Genomic DNA, 20,788 nt, shown 5'->3' with positions numbered 1-20,788 from the left:
TAATAATATTGGTGGCATCTAAAACACAGGGGATAAATCTAATGGTTAATTTCTAACATAGAGAGGTGTTGGATTTCAACCTTGTCTTGAAGCCCCCCCATCCAGTAGGGATGGGCTATGAAACCCCAGTCACAAGGGAGTCTGCACACAGTCAGAGGTACCCTTTTCTTTAATACTTCATTTGTTCCAAGATTTGAGTCCAGCATTCAGAACAGGTTCACGGGCTGAGCCCCAACATAAATTAAGCGCAGCAGAAGTCTTAACAAAACCAAAAGGGTTTTGTTTTGTTTTTGACATAAAAACAGCCACAGAGATGTACATACAAAAATTCTCTATGTGAGTTATGCAAAACAGGGGAAAATAGACTAATGGTATTAAATTACCCAGCTCTTGCATTTCCCCTCATGCCAAAAGAGCTTCACTTTATTTTTAAGATATATATATATATATATATATATATATAGACAGACATATTGACTTATTCCCTGCATACATATTCAGTCTGGCCTGTGGGGTAAAAATGATACGTGAACAAATGCTCAGAGGAAAATACAGGTATGAATTGCAAATAAACATGATTTATTCAGGGAGGGGGGAGCACTCCTTACTGCATATGCCATGCAAATTCCACAGAAATGAGGAAAACATGTTTCTGAACTGATTGTGATTAAGATCAGATTTAGTTTACAGTCAAAAATAGTTCTTGACGTTAGCTTCTGCAAGTCTAAGCAGTTGACACAAATGGGCGCCTTGGAACAGCGGGGCATCGCTTCACACAATGTGAATATTTACCATGAAGCTGGAAAGGAAATGTGGCCTTTAAAAAGCCAATGGTAAGAAGCATCTGCTTTTTTTTAATGTGCCATAATTTGTGTTGGAGGAAAATTCTGAGAGTGCCTTGGACTGCAAGAAGATCAAACCAGTCCATACTCCAGGAAATAAAGCCAGACTGCTCACTTGAGGGAATGGTATTAAAGGCAAAACTGAAGTACTTTGGCCACATAAGGAGAAGACAGGATACCCTGGAGAAGAGGCTGATGCTAGGGAAAGTGGAAGGCAAAAGGAAGAGGGGCCGACCAAGGGCAAGATGGATGCATGATATTCTGGAGGGGACAGACTTGACCTTGGGGGAGCTAGGGGTGGCGACGGCCGACAGAAAGCTCTGGCATGGGCTGGTCCATGAAGTCACGAAGAGTCGGAAGCGACTGAACGAATAAACAACAACAAACAATTTGTACTAGCAGACCAGCCATGACACTTATGATTAAGCAAGAGCACCTTCTTGACGACACTGTCCATGTACCATGCCCACACAGAGCGCATGAGTGTTAGGAGTCCTTTGGTGTCTTTCTTACCCTGAAGACTCGATAGCGTTCCATGCTGGAGCATCTTCTACAAGCACTACAACACCTTCTTGTTTGGGCAGACGGTTAACATCCAGGGTTAAGCAAGTGTAAGGAAACGTCAATATATTTTGGCAAAAGGGAATTCCATGTTTTAGTGGATGTCTATTATCACTTCTTTCCTGCTCACCCTTCCTGAGCCCTCAAGATGAGGGGAAGTAAGAAGGCAAAATAAATTAATATCATTAATGCCATCACCTCTACTGAGAAAGCTTTAAATTGGAACAGGGAATACAAAACAGGTCAAAAGTGAACTGTTCAGCCAGAACTTTTACAGCTGCTCTTAAATCAAAATTATGGCTGCACCAAATATTCACTATGGATATATCAAACCTGTTTATGGAGACAGAACATTGGTCCACCTGGCCACTCCCCAAATGCACATCATACTGACATTCAGCCCCAGCCCCAAATGAGCACATTTGACACAGCCACAGACATTACAAAAAAAGGGCAAAAATGTTCCTCACCTTGCTGAACATTGTTTCAATGCCATTCAAAGCCCTTTTATTCCACTGGCGGTGGCTGATTGTCTGTGTAGTTTTCCTTCTTCCTTGCCCTTACTTTCCTCAGCCTCCTTCACTCATACTGCCATTTAATCCTAGTGGCTGTGGTGACCAACATTGCTAATGGGCCAGTTCATACGTCACAACAACCCACAGTTTTTTTTTTTAAAAAAAAACCTGGGTTGTTTCAAAAGTGCATGCTGTCTGATGACTCCCGCCGAGGGCAGGAGCAGCCAAATAACGGAGAGTTGTTTGTCATGATGTGTGAACCAGGAACTCTAGCGTGCCTCTCCCGCTACAAGCCAGATGGATAACCCGAAAACAAACGATGGGTTATTTCTCTGGTTATTTGAGAGACAGACGAGCCAGAGTTCCTGGTTCATACATCATGCCAAACCGGGAATGGAGTGACCCTGGGCAGCATGCACTACCACACTCACGCATTCACATGAAGCCATAATAATAATGATGATGATGAGGGATTGTTGTGATGTGCAAACTGGGCCTTTGTTTACGGGCACCCCTGATGTCAGCACATGAGGCACAGTATTGCAATATCAACAAAGTTATAAGGCAGTGAAAACAAAAACAAAAAGCAATATGGCACAAACAAAAATAGCATAGAAACAATACTTTGGGTATTGGGCAGTATAGAAATACAATAAATAAAATAAAATAGTGCAATTGTGACTGCAATTCTAAATTTGCTCGGGTCCAGGTTATTTGAAAGACCGTCTTCTCCCTTATGAGCCTGCCCGTGCTTTGAGATCTTCTGGAGAAGCCCTTCTTTCAGTCCCACCATCTTCACAGGCGCGCTTGGTGGGAACCTGGGAGAGGGCCTTCTCGGTGGCTGCTCCAGTGCTCTGGAACTCTCTTCCCGAGGAAGCTAAGCTGGCTCCCTCCTTGATGAGTTTTCGGAAGCTGGCTAAAACTTGTTTGTTCCAGCAGGCCTTTGGAGAATAATCTGGTCCTCTATCTATGTTAATGACTTATAATTTTGTCATGTATTTTAAATGTGTATGTTTTTAATATTATTATTTTTTTTAGATTTCTTTTCCTAGGTTTTACAATGTATGTTTTAAACTTTGCAAGGCCGCCTTGAGGCCCAGTATTGGGCAAAAGGCGGGATAATAATAATAATAATAATAATAATAATAATAATAATAATAATAATAATAGGAAGTAAGTCGTGTTAAACTCCATGGGCCTTATTTCCCAGTAGACATGCATAAGATTGCAGTGTAAGTGTTAGAAACCACCACTTTTCAACACTTACAAAAGTGAAGCAAGAAGTATGTGACCTGTTCAAAATCCAGATATCTAGCTAACGCTTTGGGGAGAGGAGGGAGAGACACATGTTTTACTACACTAATCAAAACTTTTGACACTCTGGAAAGTGCAACTCCAATATTACATAATCACAACAAGTCACACTTAACTTGCAGAATACCTATAAAGAACCACAGTTGTAAATACTGCGAACTGTCAACTGCTGGAGTGTAACTATTAAATCAGCAAAAGTTTAACTTTCGCATTAAAAGCTTCATTAGAAGCAAGAAGAAAACTGATTTGACTGCTGCCGATGCATGGTAAAATTAAAACTTTTTTTGATGGTGCCTATAAAAATCCTTGGGGAAAGGGATATTGCCACTATAATTTACACTTGGGTACTTTAAATCAGGTTCAGGTAGACAGAGCATTAAGAATGGTATGGTTTTTATTTTCTGCAACTGTTTTATTGACAGAGAGTTGTGTGTGTGTGTGTGTTTTTCCTTCTTGTAAAGTTCAGAAATCTAACACTACCTGTCCACATAGAAGGGGAAGCAGAACTTGGTCAGGGTCTGTAGAATTTCCTGTAGAGAGAAGGAGAGAGAGAGAGAGAAAAAGAGAGAGAGATAATTTATACATCTAATGGGACCAATAAATCTAACATTAACCACAGAACACAATCTTGCAACTTTGCCCTGAAGAAACAAGAGACAGATGAAGAGAAATGTGCTTTATCAATTACATGGAAAGAGTACCAGGCAGTCAATCATGTGAAATAATAAACATGATCAAACTTCATTAAAAATGAAAAATTAATCAAGATTCACACATGGGCAAGCAGCAGGAGCCCTCCAGCGGACCTCCAAAGGGAAGGAGGCGGCTGGGCCGGCGTGCGTTAACTTGCCTCTGGGGAGACGCTCCGACCTGACCATATGGACACCAGCAAACACCACCAAACCGAGCCGCCTCTTTGGGCTGGCAGTGTTTCCCCTCCTGGCACAGAGATTGCTTGTATCCTAGGAACGAGGGTTGCTGGGAGTGGAAAAGATTTCCCAATAAACCATAACACAAAATAAAGCCAACAAGGACTCTTGAGAGCCATTTTCACCATGTTGTCACTCTCACCCCACTGACGCGGAAGCACAGACAGCATGTTGATTTTAAACGAGAGTTTATCAGAATACGTTCACAAAACTCCAGGTCAAAGCTTTTTAAAATTGTATTTTATATTAAATTGTATTTTAAATTGTATTTAAATTTTAAATTTAAATTGTATTTTATATTATGGTTTTATACTTTGAATGTTTTTAATTTTTGTGAACCGCCCAGAGAGCTCCAGCTATTGGGCGGTATAGAAATGTAATAAATAAATAAATAAATAAATAAAGCAACCTCAGAGTGTGGAATGGAATACAAGAATGAAGGGATATAAGGCCCCTTTCAATAGTTCCATTACTATTATTAAAAAAAATATCTTTAGGACCACCTACACTGAACTTGCTTTCTCCAAATATAACTTTATAAGCAATAGCTGAGATGAAATCATTTATCATAGTTCAATGAGTGAAGTAGATAAAAAGATAAAACTTTCACCCACCAGGAAAAAGAAAAACCCTCATCAAAATCAGTAGTATCAGAAAGCTTCAGCAAATGGGCAATATAGAAAAGTAACAAATAAAGAGTAGATGTGTGGAAGTTGTATGTTTAGAAGTAAAAACTTTCAGTATTGCCCTTCTATGGAAACAACATTACGTTGCCCATTTTCTACATATTTACATACCTAATAATGAGGAATAAGTCAGGTGCTTGTGTGCGTTTTTAGAGAGTTGAACTACATTAAACAAACCTTGGCACACTTGATAAAATTAATGCTCAATTTACAAAGCGGAGCACTTTCCAGGCCAGTAATAATACATTATCTGTGCTAGCAAGAATTGATGCTTCATGCTTCATTTATTTTTAAAACCACTTCCATCATTTAACAAATAAACCACATCAATCTAATCACCCATTCAACAGAGCAGAAAACATATTGACTCTCCTGGCAAGAACATACTCCTCCTACTCAATTCAATTGAGCATGTCCCATTCCTTCATACACTTTCAAGCTCAATTGCTCAATGCAGGAACCCCTCCTTTCTTTTTTTTTTAAAGAAGGATTGGGTAAGGCGGCTTGCCAAATTAAAGAAATAGCCAAGCAAGAAAGGGGAGAGGTGAAGAAGTGTTTTTCCTAAAGAGCATAGTCAAGGTATCGGTTGTCTTATCATTTCTCTCTCAAAAACATGGAACTCTTTGCTAGTGAATAGAATAAATAAGTACTCGGTTTGCCCCACATCTGCACAGCTTGTGGGATCCATCGTAATTCATCAGCTGCCAGGTCCTTGATGACCAATGTCTCTGCTGTCCCAGGCAGGCAGCAAAAAATAGAGGTACATCAAGCCCTTGAATGGCTGCCTTTGTGTGCCTGTGTAACATGGTGGGTCACAAGTGGTACACATCTCGTTTAATCCTGTCTTAATCACTTCAGGAAACAATCCCAAAAGCCACAAGAAAAGTTTAAGGACACCCTCCTATTCTGAAAACAGGAACAAGCAAAAAAATAACACACACACACACACACCATTCTAGAAAAGCAACCAGGCCGCATCCTCCTGCTTGGTGCAGACTAGGATGGAAGAACCTTGGACTATTTATTTATTTCAAGCTAATCTTAACCCTGCTGTTTATTCCCCCACCCCAAAAAAAAGGTTCCCAGAGTGGCTTACAAATATCAATACTAAGACACTCCCTGAGGACGCAAGGAAAAGGGGATGCGGAAGGGAAAGGCACCCATTTTTCACATTTTAGTTCCCACAACCAGCTGGCATGGGAGCAGTTCAGGTATGGAATGGGTACTGCCAGATGGCATTTGAGGGAAGCCAAAGACAGCTGGTCTCTCAGCAGGGGCAACGGATTATGTACCATGTACCAAATGGGTCCTTAACTGTCAATGTAACCCCAAGCCCACATAGTAGAGAACAGTATTCCAAAAAGCTGCAGCATCAGTTAAAACATATTTTGTGACGATTTCAGATCTACCCAAGAGCATCAAGCTCATATAGAGGTGCGCTGTTAATGACTGAACCACAACTCTGGAACTACCTGCCACTGGAAACGTGCCACAGCTTGAGCATTTGATGGAAGTACTGCAAGATATTTTATTAATTTGGACGGGTGAGGATGGAGGTTAAGTTGCTGCAGGACATGCGAACGTGTGAAACCATCTATTTTACTCATTTCTAACTGCTTTGTGAAGCATCTCACAAAGTAAGCTCTATTCCAGGAAAGCTTCTACACATTTAGGTCTTTACGGGACGACAAGGCTCTCCTGCTGCAAGAGGTTAAACACAGCTGCCTTCCTGTGTTACTCACCCAGAGCTTTTGAGACTAAGTGGGATACAATATATAAACGTCTTCGGAAAGGGGCAAAGCAACCGCTGTACAAAGGAAACTGCCGAAACCATCTCAACAGGCAAGCTCAGCAGCTCTAGTCTCCCAAGATTGGGGTGCCAACGCTAGCAGCTGAAGGCCCATTTAACATGAGGCAACTGAATAGAATCATAGAATAGCAGAGTTGGAAGGGACCTACAAGGCCATCGAGTCCAACCCCCTGCTCAATGCTAGGATAGATGTGCAGGGGGCAGATGCTATCACCGCATCAGGCAAGGTGCAATGACGGCATCTGCTAAAAAGAGCCAAACCTCAACAAAGCTGGAGCCTTCTCTCCGTCATGGCTTAACTCCCTCAAAAGACTTGCACACAAACTCTTCAAATACATGCTTCACAAAACTCATTCTCTCCCTCCCCAAATGGGCTGGGGTTCGGGGACCTCCCTTGTACAGATACAAGCGCCTCTCTTAAAACAGGGATTTGTTCTAATGCCGCACTAATGCCTTCCTTACTACTGAGTATCCTTCCAACTAAGGAAGTCCCAAGGAATCGCCTTCATTTTGCCTCAATTCCCTTCTGCCTGCATGTGACAAAAACTGTACATGCCTCCTCTCACCCACCCCCTTCCTCCTCACCAAAAGAATAAAGGGAGCGGAGAGTCGCAAAGCCCAGGAACCAAGGCAGAGGGAGGACGCAGCTGAGAAGATGCAAATCACCTCGGTAGCTGCTGCCAAGGGTCCCAAGGGCAGGATGTGTCCGTTTTCTGGATCAATCCCCAAGTTTATATTTTCACAGATCTTTTTTATATGCAGGTTGATTTTTAACATTTTAATGAGCATTAGAAGAGGAAGAGAGTGAATCTATATTAGCCAGTCACTGCAGTTAAAGTGCAGGGCATGAACTCCGTCCCACGAGGGTTCCAGCAGAGCCATCTCACCGCTGGCTCTAGGACATTTGCCACCTGGCTCCGATGTCCCCCGGTTCCCATTCTTTTCATAATCAAAACACGGCTGACATTATAAACCCCACGTGGGCTTTCTGAAATCCCTCTTCATCGATCCAGCAAACGTGTAAACTTATTGGAGACAACACAGCACTCATTGATTAAGTTTGGTGTCGGCACCAAAGTTTTCAAAATAAATGAGCCATAAGGACAGCGATGCAGGTCCCTTGTGTTACAGAGCAACCAAGGAAGAAGGAAGCCTGGAAAAGGAACTGCCCCACTCCTGCAGCCCCAGACAGAGTTTTCAATGAAGATGAACAGGAAGGTTTGCAAATAAGTCACTATTTACCCATGTTTATAGACCACAGAATTTGGGGCAGCAATATATTCCTGTTTTGTTTTGTTTTTCCAGAGAGAAAGCTAAATAATATATACCAACAGTCAGGCAGATTCATATGAACCATCAGTGTGAGATTACATTGAGAGATGAGCTTTACCAAATCAGAGCTAAGTGGGGAACTGAACCCAAGTTTGCTATGTTCAGGCTGAAGCCTCTACCAGGATATCACACTCTGTGTGTGTGTGTGTGTGTGTGTGTGTGTGTGTGTGTGTGTGTGTTACACACATAATTTATACTAAAGTAGAAGACCTGGATATAGATTAGCTCTTACCTCATTCTATCTATCTATCTATCTATCTATCTATCTATCTATCTATATTTTTAACGCACTCCTTAACCAAAAAAGTCTCCCAGGGCAGTAAATCAAGCAGTAAAGAAGACAGTCCCTGCCGTCAGGCTTACAATCTAAAAATGACATGGCACACAAGGAAAAGGAGATGGGGAGGGAAGAGAGAATTAAATAGACTGGCAGCAGGTTGAAGAAAACTCCCAAGTGATGGGTCTGTTGAAAGCCCAAGGCAAGCTAGAGCCTAAACCTTTCATGCCATATATCCTTAACCAGTTTCCCACTTCTTCCATTTCCTTCCTCTTATATAATTTTTCTAGATTGTAATTGCTTTAGGGAAGGAACTTGATCCTCACGTGTTCTGAGAAGCCTATGTACATGGGTGGTTCATTCTCTCTCAATGGTTCAGTTCAGACGACGCATTTCTCAACTGTGGTTTTAGAACTCCACGGTGGAGGGTTTTTTTTTGGAAAACACTCTACACAGAATATCCACACTGTGCAGAGGAAAATTCCTGCACAACTGTTGTGTTGCATGTTGTGTGGTGGGCTCCGTTGAGTTTTCTGTTGCGTTGAGTTGACTTTTCCTACTGGGTACAGAGTTCCCTGGCAAGAGTGGTGAATGGAGCCAGTGCCGCTCTAAGACCAGGGGAGAAGAAAGGGCAGAGGAACTGTCAATCAAATGTCGCAATGGATTTTACTCAACACCATGGTAGCCCACAGTCACACAAGGGTTGAGTTAGAACATGTTGTGTGGGGAGTCCCGCCTAAAAACTCAACTGTTGAGTGGAGTTTTCCCACTGCGTAGAGAAACGTGTTGTCTGAACCTCTCTCTCTCTCTCTCCTTTTCAGCAATCCCTCCAAACATTTGCTACTTGTTCTCTACCAGACTCACTCTCTCCTCTGGATTCACAAAGGCAGCCCTAGTTTGAGCTCAGCCAAACTAGCCTCCCAACCAATTCGTACTTGACTTCTTTCCCAGTCTTGTGGAGATCTGTTGTTCAATAAACTTCTCTTGTTCTTATCCCAAATGCAAATCAAAGCCTCCCAAACAAGTGGATTTAGTGCCGTGCACCAGCAGGGCAACAGATATGAGAAAAGCTTCAAAGGAAAAGGAAGTCTTGTTCAAAAAACTACCGGCCCACACGATGGGGGCTCAAACTTACATTGAGCAAGAGCTTAACGCCAGAACCTTTTCTCAGTGCTGTAGTGAAATATGTGAAATATGAACAGTTGTGAAATATGAACAGTGAACAACCCACAAAATTGGAATTATGTATTTCCCACACCTCTAACTGACCATAGTTCATTACCAAATATTTCAGCATTCATAGGGCCTGGAATACCAACATGCCCCCTTTCAGAAACTGACTCCTCTCAGTGAGAAGTGAACGTATGGGTTGGGGATCCAACACGAAGGTATTTCAGCAAAATGCCAACTGCATATGCATTTTGTTCATCCTCTAAGTAAGTTAGGTGATTTTTTTTTTAAGGCACACAGTTCCCCTCTCCCAACACATGATTTAAGAACATAAGAATAGCTATGCTAGATCACACCAAGGGTCCATCTAGTCCAGCACTCTGTTCACACAACGGCCAACCAGCTGTCAACCAGGGACCAACAAGCAAGACATAGTGCAACAGCACCTTTCCACCCATGCTCACCAGTCACTGGTGTATACTGGTGTATATAGTGGAGGTAGCACATAGCCATCAGAGCTAGTAGCCATTGATAACTTTCTCCTCCAGGAATTTATCTAACCCCCTTTTTAAAGCCATCCAAACTGGTGGCCATCACTACATCTTGTGGTAGTAAATTCCATAGTTTAACTATGCACTGTGTGAAGAAGTCCTTCCTTTTATTTGTCCCAAATCTCCCACCAATCAGCTTCAAGGGATGACCCCATTCGGTTCTAGTATTATGGAAGAGGGAGAAAAATGTCTCCCTACCCACATTCTCCACATCACGCATAATTTTATAGACCGCTATCAGGTCTCCCCTCAGCCTCCGTTTTTCCGAGCTGAACAATCCCAGCTGTTGTAACCTTCCCTCATAGGGGAGATACTCCAGTCCCTTGATCATTTTAGTTGCCCTTTTCTACACTTTTCCCAGATTTATTTGATATATATACTGGCATTCCATGAAAAAATGGTGTTCAAGGCAGATGTTTGCTCTGTTTGAAAGGAAAACCCTGAAGCAAGGCTGAGGAATCTCAGGCCTAGGAGACAAATCCAGCCCTCTGGGATTCTCCCGGAGGACCACTCCTCCTTCCCCATCCCCTTTCACCCAGTCACCGATTGTTTGAGAGTTTTAGGAAAGAAGAAGAAAAAAGAACCGCCTCTACAAGAATTCCAAAGAATCGACCAGAAGTCTCCTAATGATGCTACCATGATGGCGGTTGAAAGAGAACTAAGGGAAATGGGCAGGAACCCTTTCAGGCATGCGCAGTACGCAGTGGGGGAAGGGTTCCCACCCAAAATGCCTCAGCTATGGAAGTTTTCTCAAACGAGGCTCCGTGCAGGTGCAGAACCCAGATGTGTGAATGACAGAGACCACGAAGAAGAACTTTCCATCCCACGAATGAGACATTTGAGCCCACCATGGGACAAGCCATAGACTCTCCAGCAAAGAATATTGCTTGAAGATGCAACCAGATTGGCAAGGCAGCAAGATGATGAACCCTGCCAGAACCTTTTTTCTGCAGCCTCAAACCAGTTAGCTCTGGGGTATAACTGGACAGTCAGCCTGAGGGGGAAGAATATATTTGATTGGAAGTTTCCTGTCCTGGGAAATTAAGAACCTAAGAAGAGCTCTGTTGGAACAGACTGAGGGTCCATCTAGTCTAGCACTCTATTCATACAGTGGCCGACCAGGGACCAACAAAGCAGGACATGGTGCAACAGCACCCACCCACCCATGTTCCCCAGCAACTGGTGCACACAGGCTTACTGTCTCAGATATTCTGCAACCAACAGAACATCACCATGTAACATCACGAATGTGGGCCTTGTTGGTAGTAGCGCTCACCCTCTGAAATACCCTCCCACATGTGGCTTGAGAGACAAAAACTATGTTGAGTTACAAAAACTTCATGTTCACACAGGCTTTCCTTGGCTCGTAATGGACCATGACATTGCTTTTTTTTCGTGTTTATTGTTCTTGTTATAAGTTCTCAACTATGTGTTGTTTTTATATTGGTTTTTATATTTTATTAAGTAAATATTTTAACTATAGTTTGATACGATTTGGTGTATAAACCGCTTAGAGATTTCATTCTATTAAGTTATATATAAGTATAATAAGGAAAGGAAAGGAATCTCTCGTGCAAGCACTGAGTCATTGCTGACCCTTGGAGGGACGCCAGCTTTCGCTGACGTTTTCTTGGCAGGCCTTATAGCGGGGTGGTTTGCCGTTGCCTTCCCCGGCCATTATTACCTTTCCCCCAGCTAGCTGGGTACTCATTTTACCGACCTCGGGAGGATGGAAGGCTGAGTCAACCTGAGCCGGCTGCCTGAAACCAGCTTCTGCTGGGATCGAACTCAGGCCGTGGGGAGCGTTTCGGCTGCAGAAACTGCTGCTTTACCGCTCTGCGCCACACGAGGCTCTAAGTATAATAAATAAATAAATAAATAAATAAATGCATAATCTATTAAAAGTCACCAGGCAAATTCTAGGCAAATGCTGTATCCCTCAGTTATGGACGATATAAAAATCAAAGAAAGTCTTGGTTGTTATGAAGATCTATATTATAGATTCTATGAGAAGCAGATTAAGACACTAGAGGAAACTCTTTAGATAGCCTCACCGCGTTAAGGGCTTTTTGTAAAAGTAACAAGTAATTCTTTGCTGTCATAAGAACATAAGGCTATAAGAAGAGCCATGCTGGATCGAACCAAAGGCTGTTCTAGTCCAGCATTCTGTTCCCACAAGTAGAACATGAGTGGAAAACAATTCTCCTGCTCAGTGTTCCCCAGCAAATGGTATTGGGAGGCATACATTTGTAACTGAAATGAAGTCATTTAAATAATGTTTTTTAAAACACAGTGAAGAAAAATAATCCTAACGCACTCTTTAAAGTTGCCAACTGAATTGGTTCCCAATTTTTTTTTGTTAAAAAAAATCAATTAGCTTTTTAACTCCATGTGCCATTAGAGAAGAACGGATAGAGAGTATTTACACACATTTTTCATCTCGCTTAAAACAACAGTGAGGAATCTACTATTAGCGGAAAGAGCCACTCGTCCCAAGTGAGGGAAGTCTCTCAAAATCTTAGACATAAGTTTGCAGAAGCAAAGCAAAAGAGGTTTGAATTTAAAATTTAAAATTCACAAGAGGTACCCAGATGGGCAACTTTTTACATTTCACATTTGGCATGGAGAAACCCATTCATTATCAATTTTGACAATCCTTGAATTTTTTAAACTTAATTGCGCTTGTTTCTTCAAATCCACCCCTCCCAAGGCCACCAGTCCTTCAAATCTGGCTTGGACATTACACAGGAGGAAGCTCCCAGCCTCCCTGAGGTCCCACTCCTTATACAACATACGCAAAAGCAGGAGATAATGGGCCTGTGTTGAATTCACTGCTCTGCACAGCTCCTCCTGGGACACAGACCTAGCAGATGTGATTTTTGTAAAAAAAAACAAAAAAAAAACAGAAAACAAAACAAAAAAACAGTGCTGGAGAAATGTAGTTCTGGTTTGCTCCTTAATGGTATTCACATGCAAAGAAAGGGGAAAGGGAACAGTGCAAAATTTAAAACAAAACACAGAAAATGTTAAGCCAACTTAAATCCCCCCAACGAAACACAGCTATTTTTAAAAAGGCGTTTCGATTCTGTCCAAAGTACAGAGTAAAAGTTCTAATTTGCTTTACAACAAAAATTAGAAAAAAGGAAAAGGAACACCCCTAAAAAGAGTAACAAATGTATTACAAAGGCTTCTGCCACAATTAATGTGTTCATCTTGAAGGTGCCACAAAACACCATTGTTTTTGCTGCTGTAATAGACAAACGCGGGCTGCTCCACCTCTGAAAGTTATTTTGCAAGCCGCCCTGGAAGCTTTGCTTTAAAGTATTTAAATCTTTAAAATAAACAGAAATAACCTTGGAAGACTGAAAGTTAGAATCTCTCTGATCACACTTCTACAGACCAAATTACAGGGAAAGAATAACTGAAAACATTATATTAAAATTGTTCACTCCCACCCTAATCCAAGGACCTAAGGTTAGGTATGTGTATATAATATCTATATCCATACACACACACACACACACACTAAGTACAACCTATGTAAAACTGCTTAATGAGCTAAGAAAGTTCAAGTTCATTTGCACAGACTATCCAACAACAATATCATGATGCAGGTAAGGAAAAAAAAGCTGTCTTGGGTACCCTTGCCTCTCAAATCCAATACTTTTGCCATGTTGCTTTCCAAGTCCACATGGAGAGCGTTTGTGGGGGGTGCGTGCTCCTGGGGGCATTCGGATCATCCGGGAAGCTGGAGGCTTCAGAGGTCTCCATTTAAAGCAAGTCCTTACGGATAACCATTCCCAAGCAGTCTCTCTAAATATTGCCCTCTTAATCAATAATCCTGAATCCCTAAGGTAGGACTTGGCTCATAAAAACCAACTTTTAAAACAATGTTAACCCCCTAAAAAAAGGAAAAAAAATGGGATCTCTCTCAAATAAAAGCCAAATTTATGCAAATCTTTTTATAAACATCCACAAACATTTATTTAAGCTTTTGAAAAGTTGGCCTCATTTGAAAGCATGGAAATTGGGGGAGGTGGGTGGCGGGGATGCAAAGGACAGCTTAGAGGCTGGCTCCCTGCATAAATATTCAGAAGGAAGATTACAGGATCCGTGTTCGGCTGTCTTAGGTTTCTCCAAAGTCCACGTAGAATAGCAAAGAACAAAACTAACGAGAAGGAGAGCAGATGTTAGACAATGCAGCAGCCCCCTCTTTTCCTCACTTACCACGGCCCCCTCCCACTCGCCTCCCTTGGCTGTGCTAAGGCGCTTTCATCCCCCCCCCACCTTTCAATATGGTTAGGTCATTCAAGGATTCTCCTATAGACTCCGCATTGTGATTGAGAGCTATAAGCTGGACCTCTGTCAAGCTTCCAAAAGTTCCCAATAAAAAGGCATTATGCAAATCATACCTCTCTCCTACCCTCTCTCAGAAAAAGCAGAAAAGGCCTCCAATAGGCTGCCGTTGGTGCATTGGAAGTCCCAGCCTTCATTTCTGTATGGCTGTGTTTGCCTTAGGGCCATGCTGCTTGTTTTGACAGTGGATCCCCCCAGATAGTTGGGATTAGTCGAGCTTGTTTAGATAAACTAGAAAATCAAGGCCTTCTTGAGGTAGACGGCTAGATGTAGCTACCGAGTTTCCAGCTGCTGCCTTCTTTCATCCCCAAACAACTGCAGATCCACAGTAGATATCACAGCCACAGGCTATCTTCCATACATAAGTACAAAATTAAAGGCTGCTAAAAGAAGCCTTTGTAAGTCTTAGTGCTAAAATAAGGAATCTGTACTATATAGTTTAGACATGTTATCCAAGCGAAACACTGGTGAGACTTCGCAAAGGACAGTTAAACATGTGTTGAAAGAAGAGGAAGACCGCTATCCCTTTCCACTGAAATCGACAAAGTAGCATGCATCTACGTTCTACTAATAATCTACATTTGTTGTTGCAGATTGCAAAATGTAAGAGGCCAGTTTGCCAAACACTTCAAATAGGCGTGCCCCATGTAGCCAAGAACATCTTATGGGGATGTCTGTATGCACTACAGGTCAGTGTCCGGTATTGTCAGACTAGAAGTGACTCCCCAGGGCCTGACAAAGACATCTTTTCCATCACTTGCTACCTAAGATCCTTTTAACGGGATGAAACCTGGGACCTTCTACATACAAAACATAGACATTACTGCTGAGTAGGGTACTCCCCCAATGAGCTAAGATCTGGTGCAGCACTATCCTCCTCTGCGTTGCAATTTGATTTGCATTATAAGGCACTTTTCCACAGCGGACACTTGAAGATTTCAGCCTATACTTTTTTCTGAATTCAACACATGCATACCCACACTGTTCAAAACATACAGAATGTTCTCACGGATGATTAAGAACACCACGTTTAAATGAGAAACAAACCAAAGGTACTGAATACCCCACCACCTCTCATATAGAACGGCTGTCCAAGTTATGGTATTTGTTTATATTTTACCAGGGTTTTTTCCCCTTTCACAGTAAAAGAATCCTGATGAGACACTCCAAGTGTTCAAGGATGCATGTAGTACATACAAAACCCAGCATGAAGAGACTCGTGGGCTCAGGGAATTACTGAAATGTAAACACTAAGTAATTGCTGGAGCAGCAAAGGCTGGGGCAAACAGAAAAAGGAAGCCCAGCATTGGGTCAAAGGAGAGTAAATATCTTAATTCTTCCTTTGCACTCAGGGTAGTTGATTCAATTAGTGAAGAGGACTGAAAAGAGGAGCAGCATAACTTGAGGAAACCAGCAGACGCAGGGGAAACAGAGCATACAGAACCACCGTGCAAATGAAAAAGAAGGGGGAAGAGAGAGCCATCCTGCCACTATTGTCTAAGAGAAGACACCAGGCCCAGAATATGAAAGCCTAGCTTCTGCTCCTACATTGATAGTCTGGCCTTGGGAAACAGAATAAAGAGGTGGAGAAGATGCTACTGTCCACATTTTGCAGCACTGCAAGCCTGACAGATTAACAAAGCTGAACAATCATGAGAAACCTTATTTGAGCTCAGGCAGTATGGTGGAGCAACTGTGAGCTTGTACAGGCGCTCCCTTGACTCCTCTCATCTCCAGAAACATGGCCTGACCTACATGCCCGGGACGCACAGCCACACTTCACCAATACCAACCAAGGAAAATTAACTACCTTGGACATTACTGATGAAGGATGCTTAACCAATAGTACAGAAGCACCATTTCTGCTTAATACTAGTCAGAGGTAAGCCTATTCTAGAATTAAAGGACTGGTAGGTGAACTATATTTTTAAGGGCAACATGGAATTGTGCCAAAAGATATACCTGGAAAGTCCTGCTTTTCAAATTGCAGACGGCGTAAGGCCTCTCTTGTGTGGAAATTACACTATTCCCCACATGGAAACCTCTTCGTTACTTTTAACCCATAGTGTGGACTTGGGCTGTATAACTATTTTAATGGATTACTGCAATTGCTGTTTGTGTTTATTAGTGTATTGTGGGTTTTTTTTTTTTTTGGATATTTTTAAGCTACTATGGATATTTTATAGAAAGGTGGGCTATGCATTTTGATAATAAATAAAAAATATCATGGATTTAACAATACTGGTAGAATACCAATGTTATAACTTCTTTCAAAAAACTGTTGTGTGACATTAGCCTGAAAACAAACATGTGAAGCCTTAATCGGCAACAGGTATTATAGACCTTCATAGCATTGTAAACAATTCAGAGGGATGCTTTGCTCAAGAAAGTTTGACTGACTACAGACAAACCTGTTGGCATGATGACCAGCTTTTTATTAAAAGATGGACAAAAATATTTTTGTTGCTAAAGGTCTGTTGCTCAAGTTGCTCTGCAGGCTAAAAGAATAAAGGAAACTTGTGCACAATCACCAATAAAATGTTGATTTACACAACTGCTTTCCTTTTATTTGTTCTGTTTCATTTAACCAAAATATGATGTAAATGCTATGCATATTTTTTATTCCCGTGTATACTGCTGTTTTATGTTTTGTGCTGAAATTCCAATGGCCATAGTGACTATTTATTTTATTTACTTATTTATTTATTTATTTATTACATTTTTATACCGCCCAATAGCCGAAGCTCTCTGGGCGGTTCACAAAAATTAAAACCATAATAAAACAACCAACAGGTTAAAAACACAAATACAAAATACAGTATAAAAAGCGCAAGCAGGATAAAAACCACACAGCAAAATTGATATAATTTTAAAATACAGAGTTAAAACAGTAAAATTTAAATTTAAGTTAAAATTAAGTGTTAAAATACTGAGAGAATAAAAAGGTCTTCAGCTGGCGACGAAAGGAGTACAGTGTAGGCGCCAGGCGGAACTCTCTGGGGAGCTCATTCCACAGCCGGGGTGCCACAGCGGAGAAAGCCCTCCTCCTAGTAGCCACCTGCCTCACTTCCTTTGGCAGGGGCTCACAGAGAAGGGCCCCTGTAGATGATCTTAAGGTCCGGGCAGGTACTTTTATTTATTAACGTATGATAATTTTGAAGAAAATTTGTTTTTAGATTATATATATATATATATATATATATATATGTGTGTGTGTGTGTGTGTGTGTGTGTGTGTGTGTGTGTGTATGTGTGTTGCAGACACCATTTTCGACATTCCCACCAGTGTAGGAATTCTACCAACCTACACCCAGGCAAAGGACCAATCACCTTTCTTGCTCTCTTTTTTCTCGTCACTCTTTGCTGACACAAACACAGCTGCAGATTATTTGAATTGTATCCAATGTTAGTCCTACTTAAAGTAGACCGAATGAAATGACTGGGCCTTAAATTAGACTATTATTATTTATTTATTTATTTATTTATTTATTTATTTATATAGCACCATCAATGTACATGGTGCTGTACAGAGTAAAACAGTAAATAGCAAGACCCTGCTGCATAGGCTTACAATCTAATAAAATCATAATAAAACAATAAGGAGGGGAAGAGAATGCACCAAACAGGCACAGGGTAGGGTAAAACTAGCAGTATAAAGTCAGAACACTGTTTTCCAACTAACACTGGAAAAATCTCTTTGGATACAACCCTTTTCTTTTTAATGTGGACTTCTTATTGCAAGACTATTTTCATTTACTGCAAATCACTCCAATGCGTATTCATCCTAATAACAGATCCGATAATTAGCCCACATGCCCCATTTTCACAAGAGAGGAGCTAGACTCAGAGACCTACCCAAGGCTGTGCTGAAATCAGCACTCCACATTTCCTCAGTGTGGCACTCCAATCACTGTACCATGCTAGCTCAATGGCTTTTGCTCCTGAACCCTTTTCTTATAAACAAATTTGCCTATAATTCTGGGGAAAATGTTAAAAGTCTGTAACTCTGGAAAATCTGAGCAACTCAGAAGATGTTGGTTTGTTGCAGAATCCGCAGATCAAAATTAACAGAAAGCCAAAGTCATTTGAATTCATTTCGGATTTCTCTGACATCCCTACAGTAAGCCTAGCAAAAATGGCAAAGCTAAACTGGGTCACTCACCATCATAACTTGTCCCACCTGTCTGGTTTTGTTTTCAAACACAACAAAATGTCTGCGACCAACACTTTCAGCACTTTAACTTTGGTGATCTTCTATGCAACTATGGCAAGAGAAAGACTCTGGAGATGTGCACTGAACGGAATATGCTTAGACTGGCTACTGGCAACTTTTAAACACTGTATCAAAGTTCACTGCTCAAGTTACAAAAGCAGAATCCTTAAGTTTTCCTGCTTTTAAGACAGGGTCTGCAGAAACCACCTTCTCCTCTTCCACGTCTCATAAGACGTGCTTCAATTTCTGGGGGCTCACATGAGAATCACAAGGACAGAACACCACACATCTGTATTTCTTGCTCCTTTGCTCTCGCTGAGAAAGTAACACATACTTTTATTATTAATGCTGAGAAGCGAGTGGCTACCATTCTGTAGTTCATGCTCCATGAAAATTCAAGCCTATGATTAGGTAGATACTGAAGCTTCTGCCATACTGAGCATATAAAAAGTATTAACAGTTACAGTGTTAAAATATACATATAAAACAGCCTGAAAGCTCCTGGAACTTAAATTGCAATACATATCAAACCCAATCTCTAATAACTTAATGAAACACTGTTTTAAGATACAGCTTTTGCCCATGCATCAAATCTCTCTCTCTCTCTCTCTCTGTGAGACACACACATACTTTTCTGATGTTTTAATTTGAGTTTACCTAATTTAACTGAAGGAGAAAGAAAATACAGCCAATTTAATTCAATGCCACCTAGCCAACTGAATAACATTCAGATATGCCAGCTTCATTGTCATTTCCATTTGTAGGGAGGATGGAATATGCAACCTTAAAATACAAAACTTATGTTATAGAACAAAGAACTATGCAGACAAGTTGTCAAGAGAAGCCAGAAGCAGGAGGACATGGACAGGAGGATCTTTCTCGCATAAAATGGGATGCAGGTTCAACAGCATCAGCATTTGGGTATTATTAGGGGTTGGGCTGAGGGCTGGGAAAGGATTTTGTATTTTGCAAGGTCTAGGAAGCACATACATAAACACCCTTTCAGGTTATATAACAATTTTAAGGAAATTGTTATATAACCTGATTAATGATTTAGTTGGTTAATTAAGTACACTTTTAACCGACAACGTTTAAATATCACAAACAACAACATTATACATGAGTAACTTTCCTTAATAATGAGAATTTCCAGTTTAATAGATAGAATCTGCCAATTTTTCCACACGGAAATACCATCTCTAATATTTTCTTTGTTCGGGTTTTAAAACTGTAATGGCGTCTTTAAAAATGAACAAGTTCAAATCCCATCAGCATTATAGAAGACCAAGCTGTAGAAGATGAAACATTATTTCAACTGAGTTCTAGCAGCTTCACTTACCGTGCATCTCACTGCTATAGAGAAAGCTACTGCAGTTTCACCCTGATAGGTAAGCTATCCACTAATTTTAGGTACACACTGGAAAGAGACAGAATATAATGTTTCTCACTCATCAAATCTGGTTCAGCAAGGAGTGAGCCAGAATGTCTGTGTAGACTGCACAGCAACAAGCCCTTCCATTTTAGCCCCTCGAAATTTATGGCTTTGCAATTTCTAAAGCAGTAAATGAACCTTTAGTAGATTAATCCACTCTTCAGATAAAACCTGCAGCCTTATTAACAACTAGATGTTGAATAGAAGGAAAGCTGGAAAGTCACTATTTTTCCTTAAATCTAGCAAGCTATCAAAAAAAAAAAAAATTACTGGGGAATTGCCAGAAGTAGCCCTTTTTGGCAGCCTTATGGTGATGGAATTATACAGCACTTATTCACAGCCTATTTAAAATTCCTTAATTATGCCAATTACAACTTTAAACCGGATTTTATTTCTGAATAATTTAATTAGCCTTTTGAGATGCAAAGCACCTTTTCCTATGTATATTTGAAATGCAACTGCTTAGCTGTGCGTATGTAGCATGCATTTTAGCAGGTTTCACATAATAGCCTCAAGGCTGTTAAAACACACACACACAAACACACATGTTCCTCTTACAGAAGATGCCTCGAAGCAAACTCAGCATAAACTGTACCCTTAGTCAACGGTCACCAGTGTTTGCCTGTGGTATGCAGATATGTGCGAGGGGGAAACCCATTAAATTCTTAACAGCATGGAAGAAGTGAGCATAGAGAAGTTAGTCCTTCTCCAAACAAAACTTGAATAATCAAATGAAGCTAACTAGTTTGTATGGAAGCAGCATGTTGTGACAGCCATGGGCATATGTGGCTTATTAAAAAA

General features: G+C 41.0%; 1 protein-coding gene across 4 annotated transcripts in view; it reads right to left on the bottom strand.

The window, feature by feature from the left end:
* Positions 1–20,788, bottom strand: part of DENND1A (DENN domain containing 1A) — a 297,718-nt gene that overhangs the window by 195,922 nt on the left and 81,008 nt on the right. For all 4 annotated transcript variants that reach the window (XM_063144890.1, XM_063144892.1, XM_063144891.1 and 1 more), the window contains exon 4: positions 3,713–3,762. In XM_063144890.1, coding sequence (XP_063000960.1) covers positions 3,713–3,762 — 50 coding nt within the window. The remainder of the gene's footprint in view (positions 1–3,712; positions 3,763–20,788) is intronic.

This window comes from Elgaria multicarinata, chromosome 19 (genome assembly GCF_023053635.1).
Source record: "Elgaria multicarinata webbii isolate HBS135686 ecotype San Diego chromosome 19, rElgMul1.1.pri, whole genome shotgun sequence".
Taxonomy (NCBI): domain Eukaryota; kingdom Metazoa; phylum Chordata; class Lepidosauria; order Squamata; family Anguidae; genus Elgaria; species Elgaria multicarinata.
Note: the sequence above shows the minus strand (reverse complement) of the source record. Positions and strands in the feature narration are given on the sequence as shown.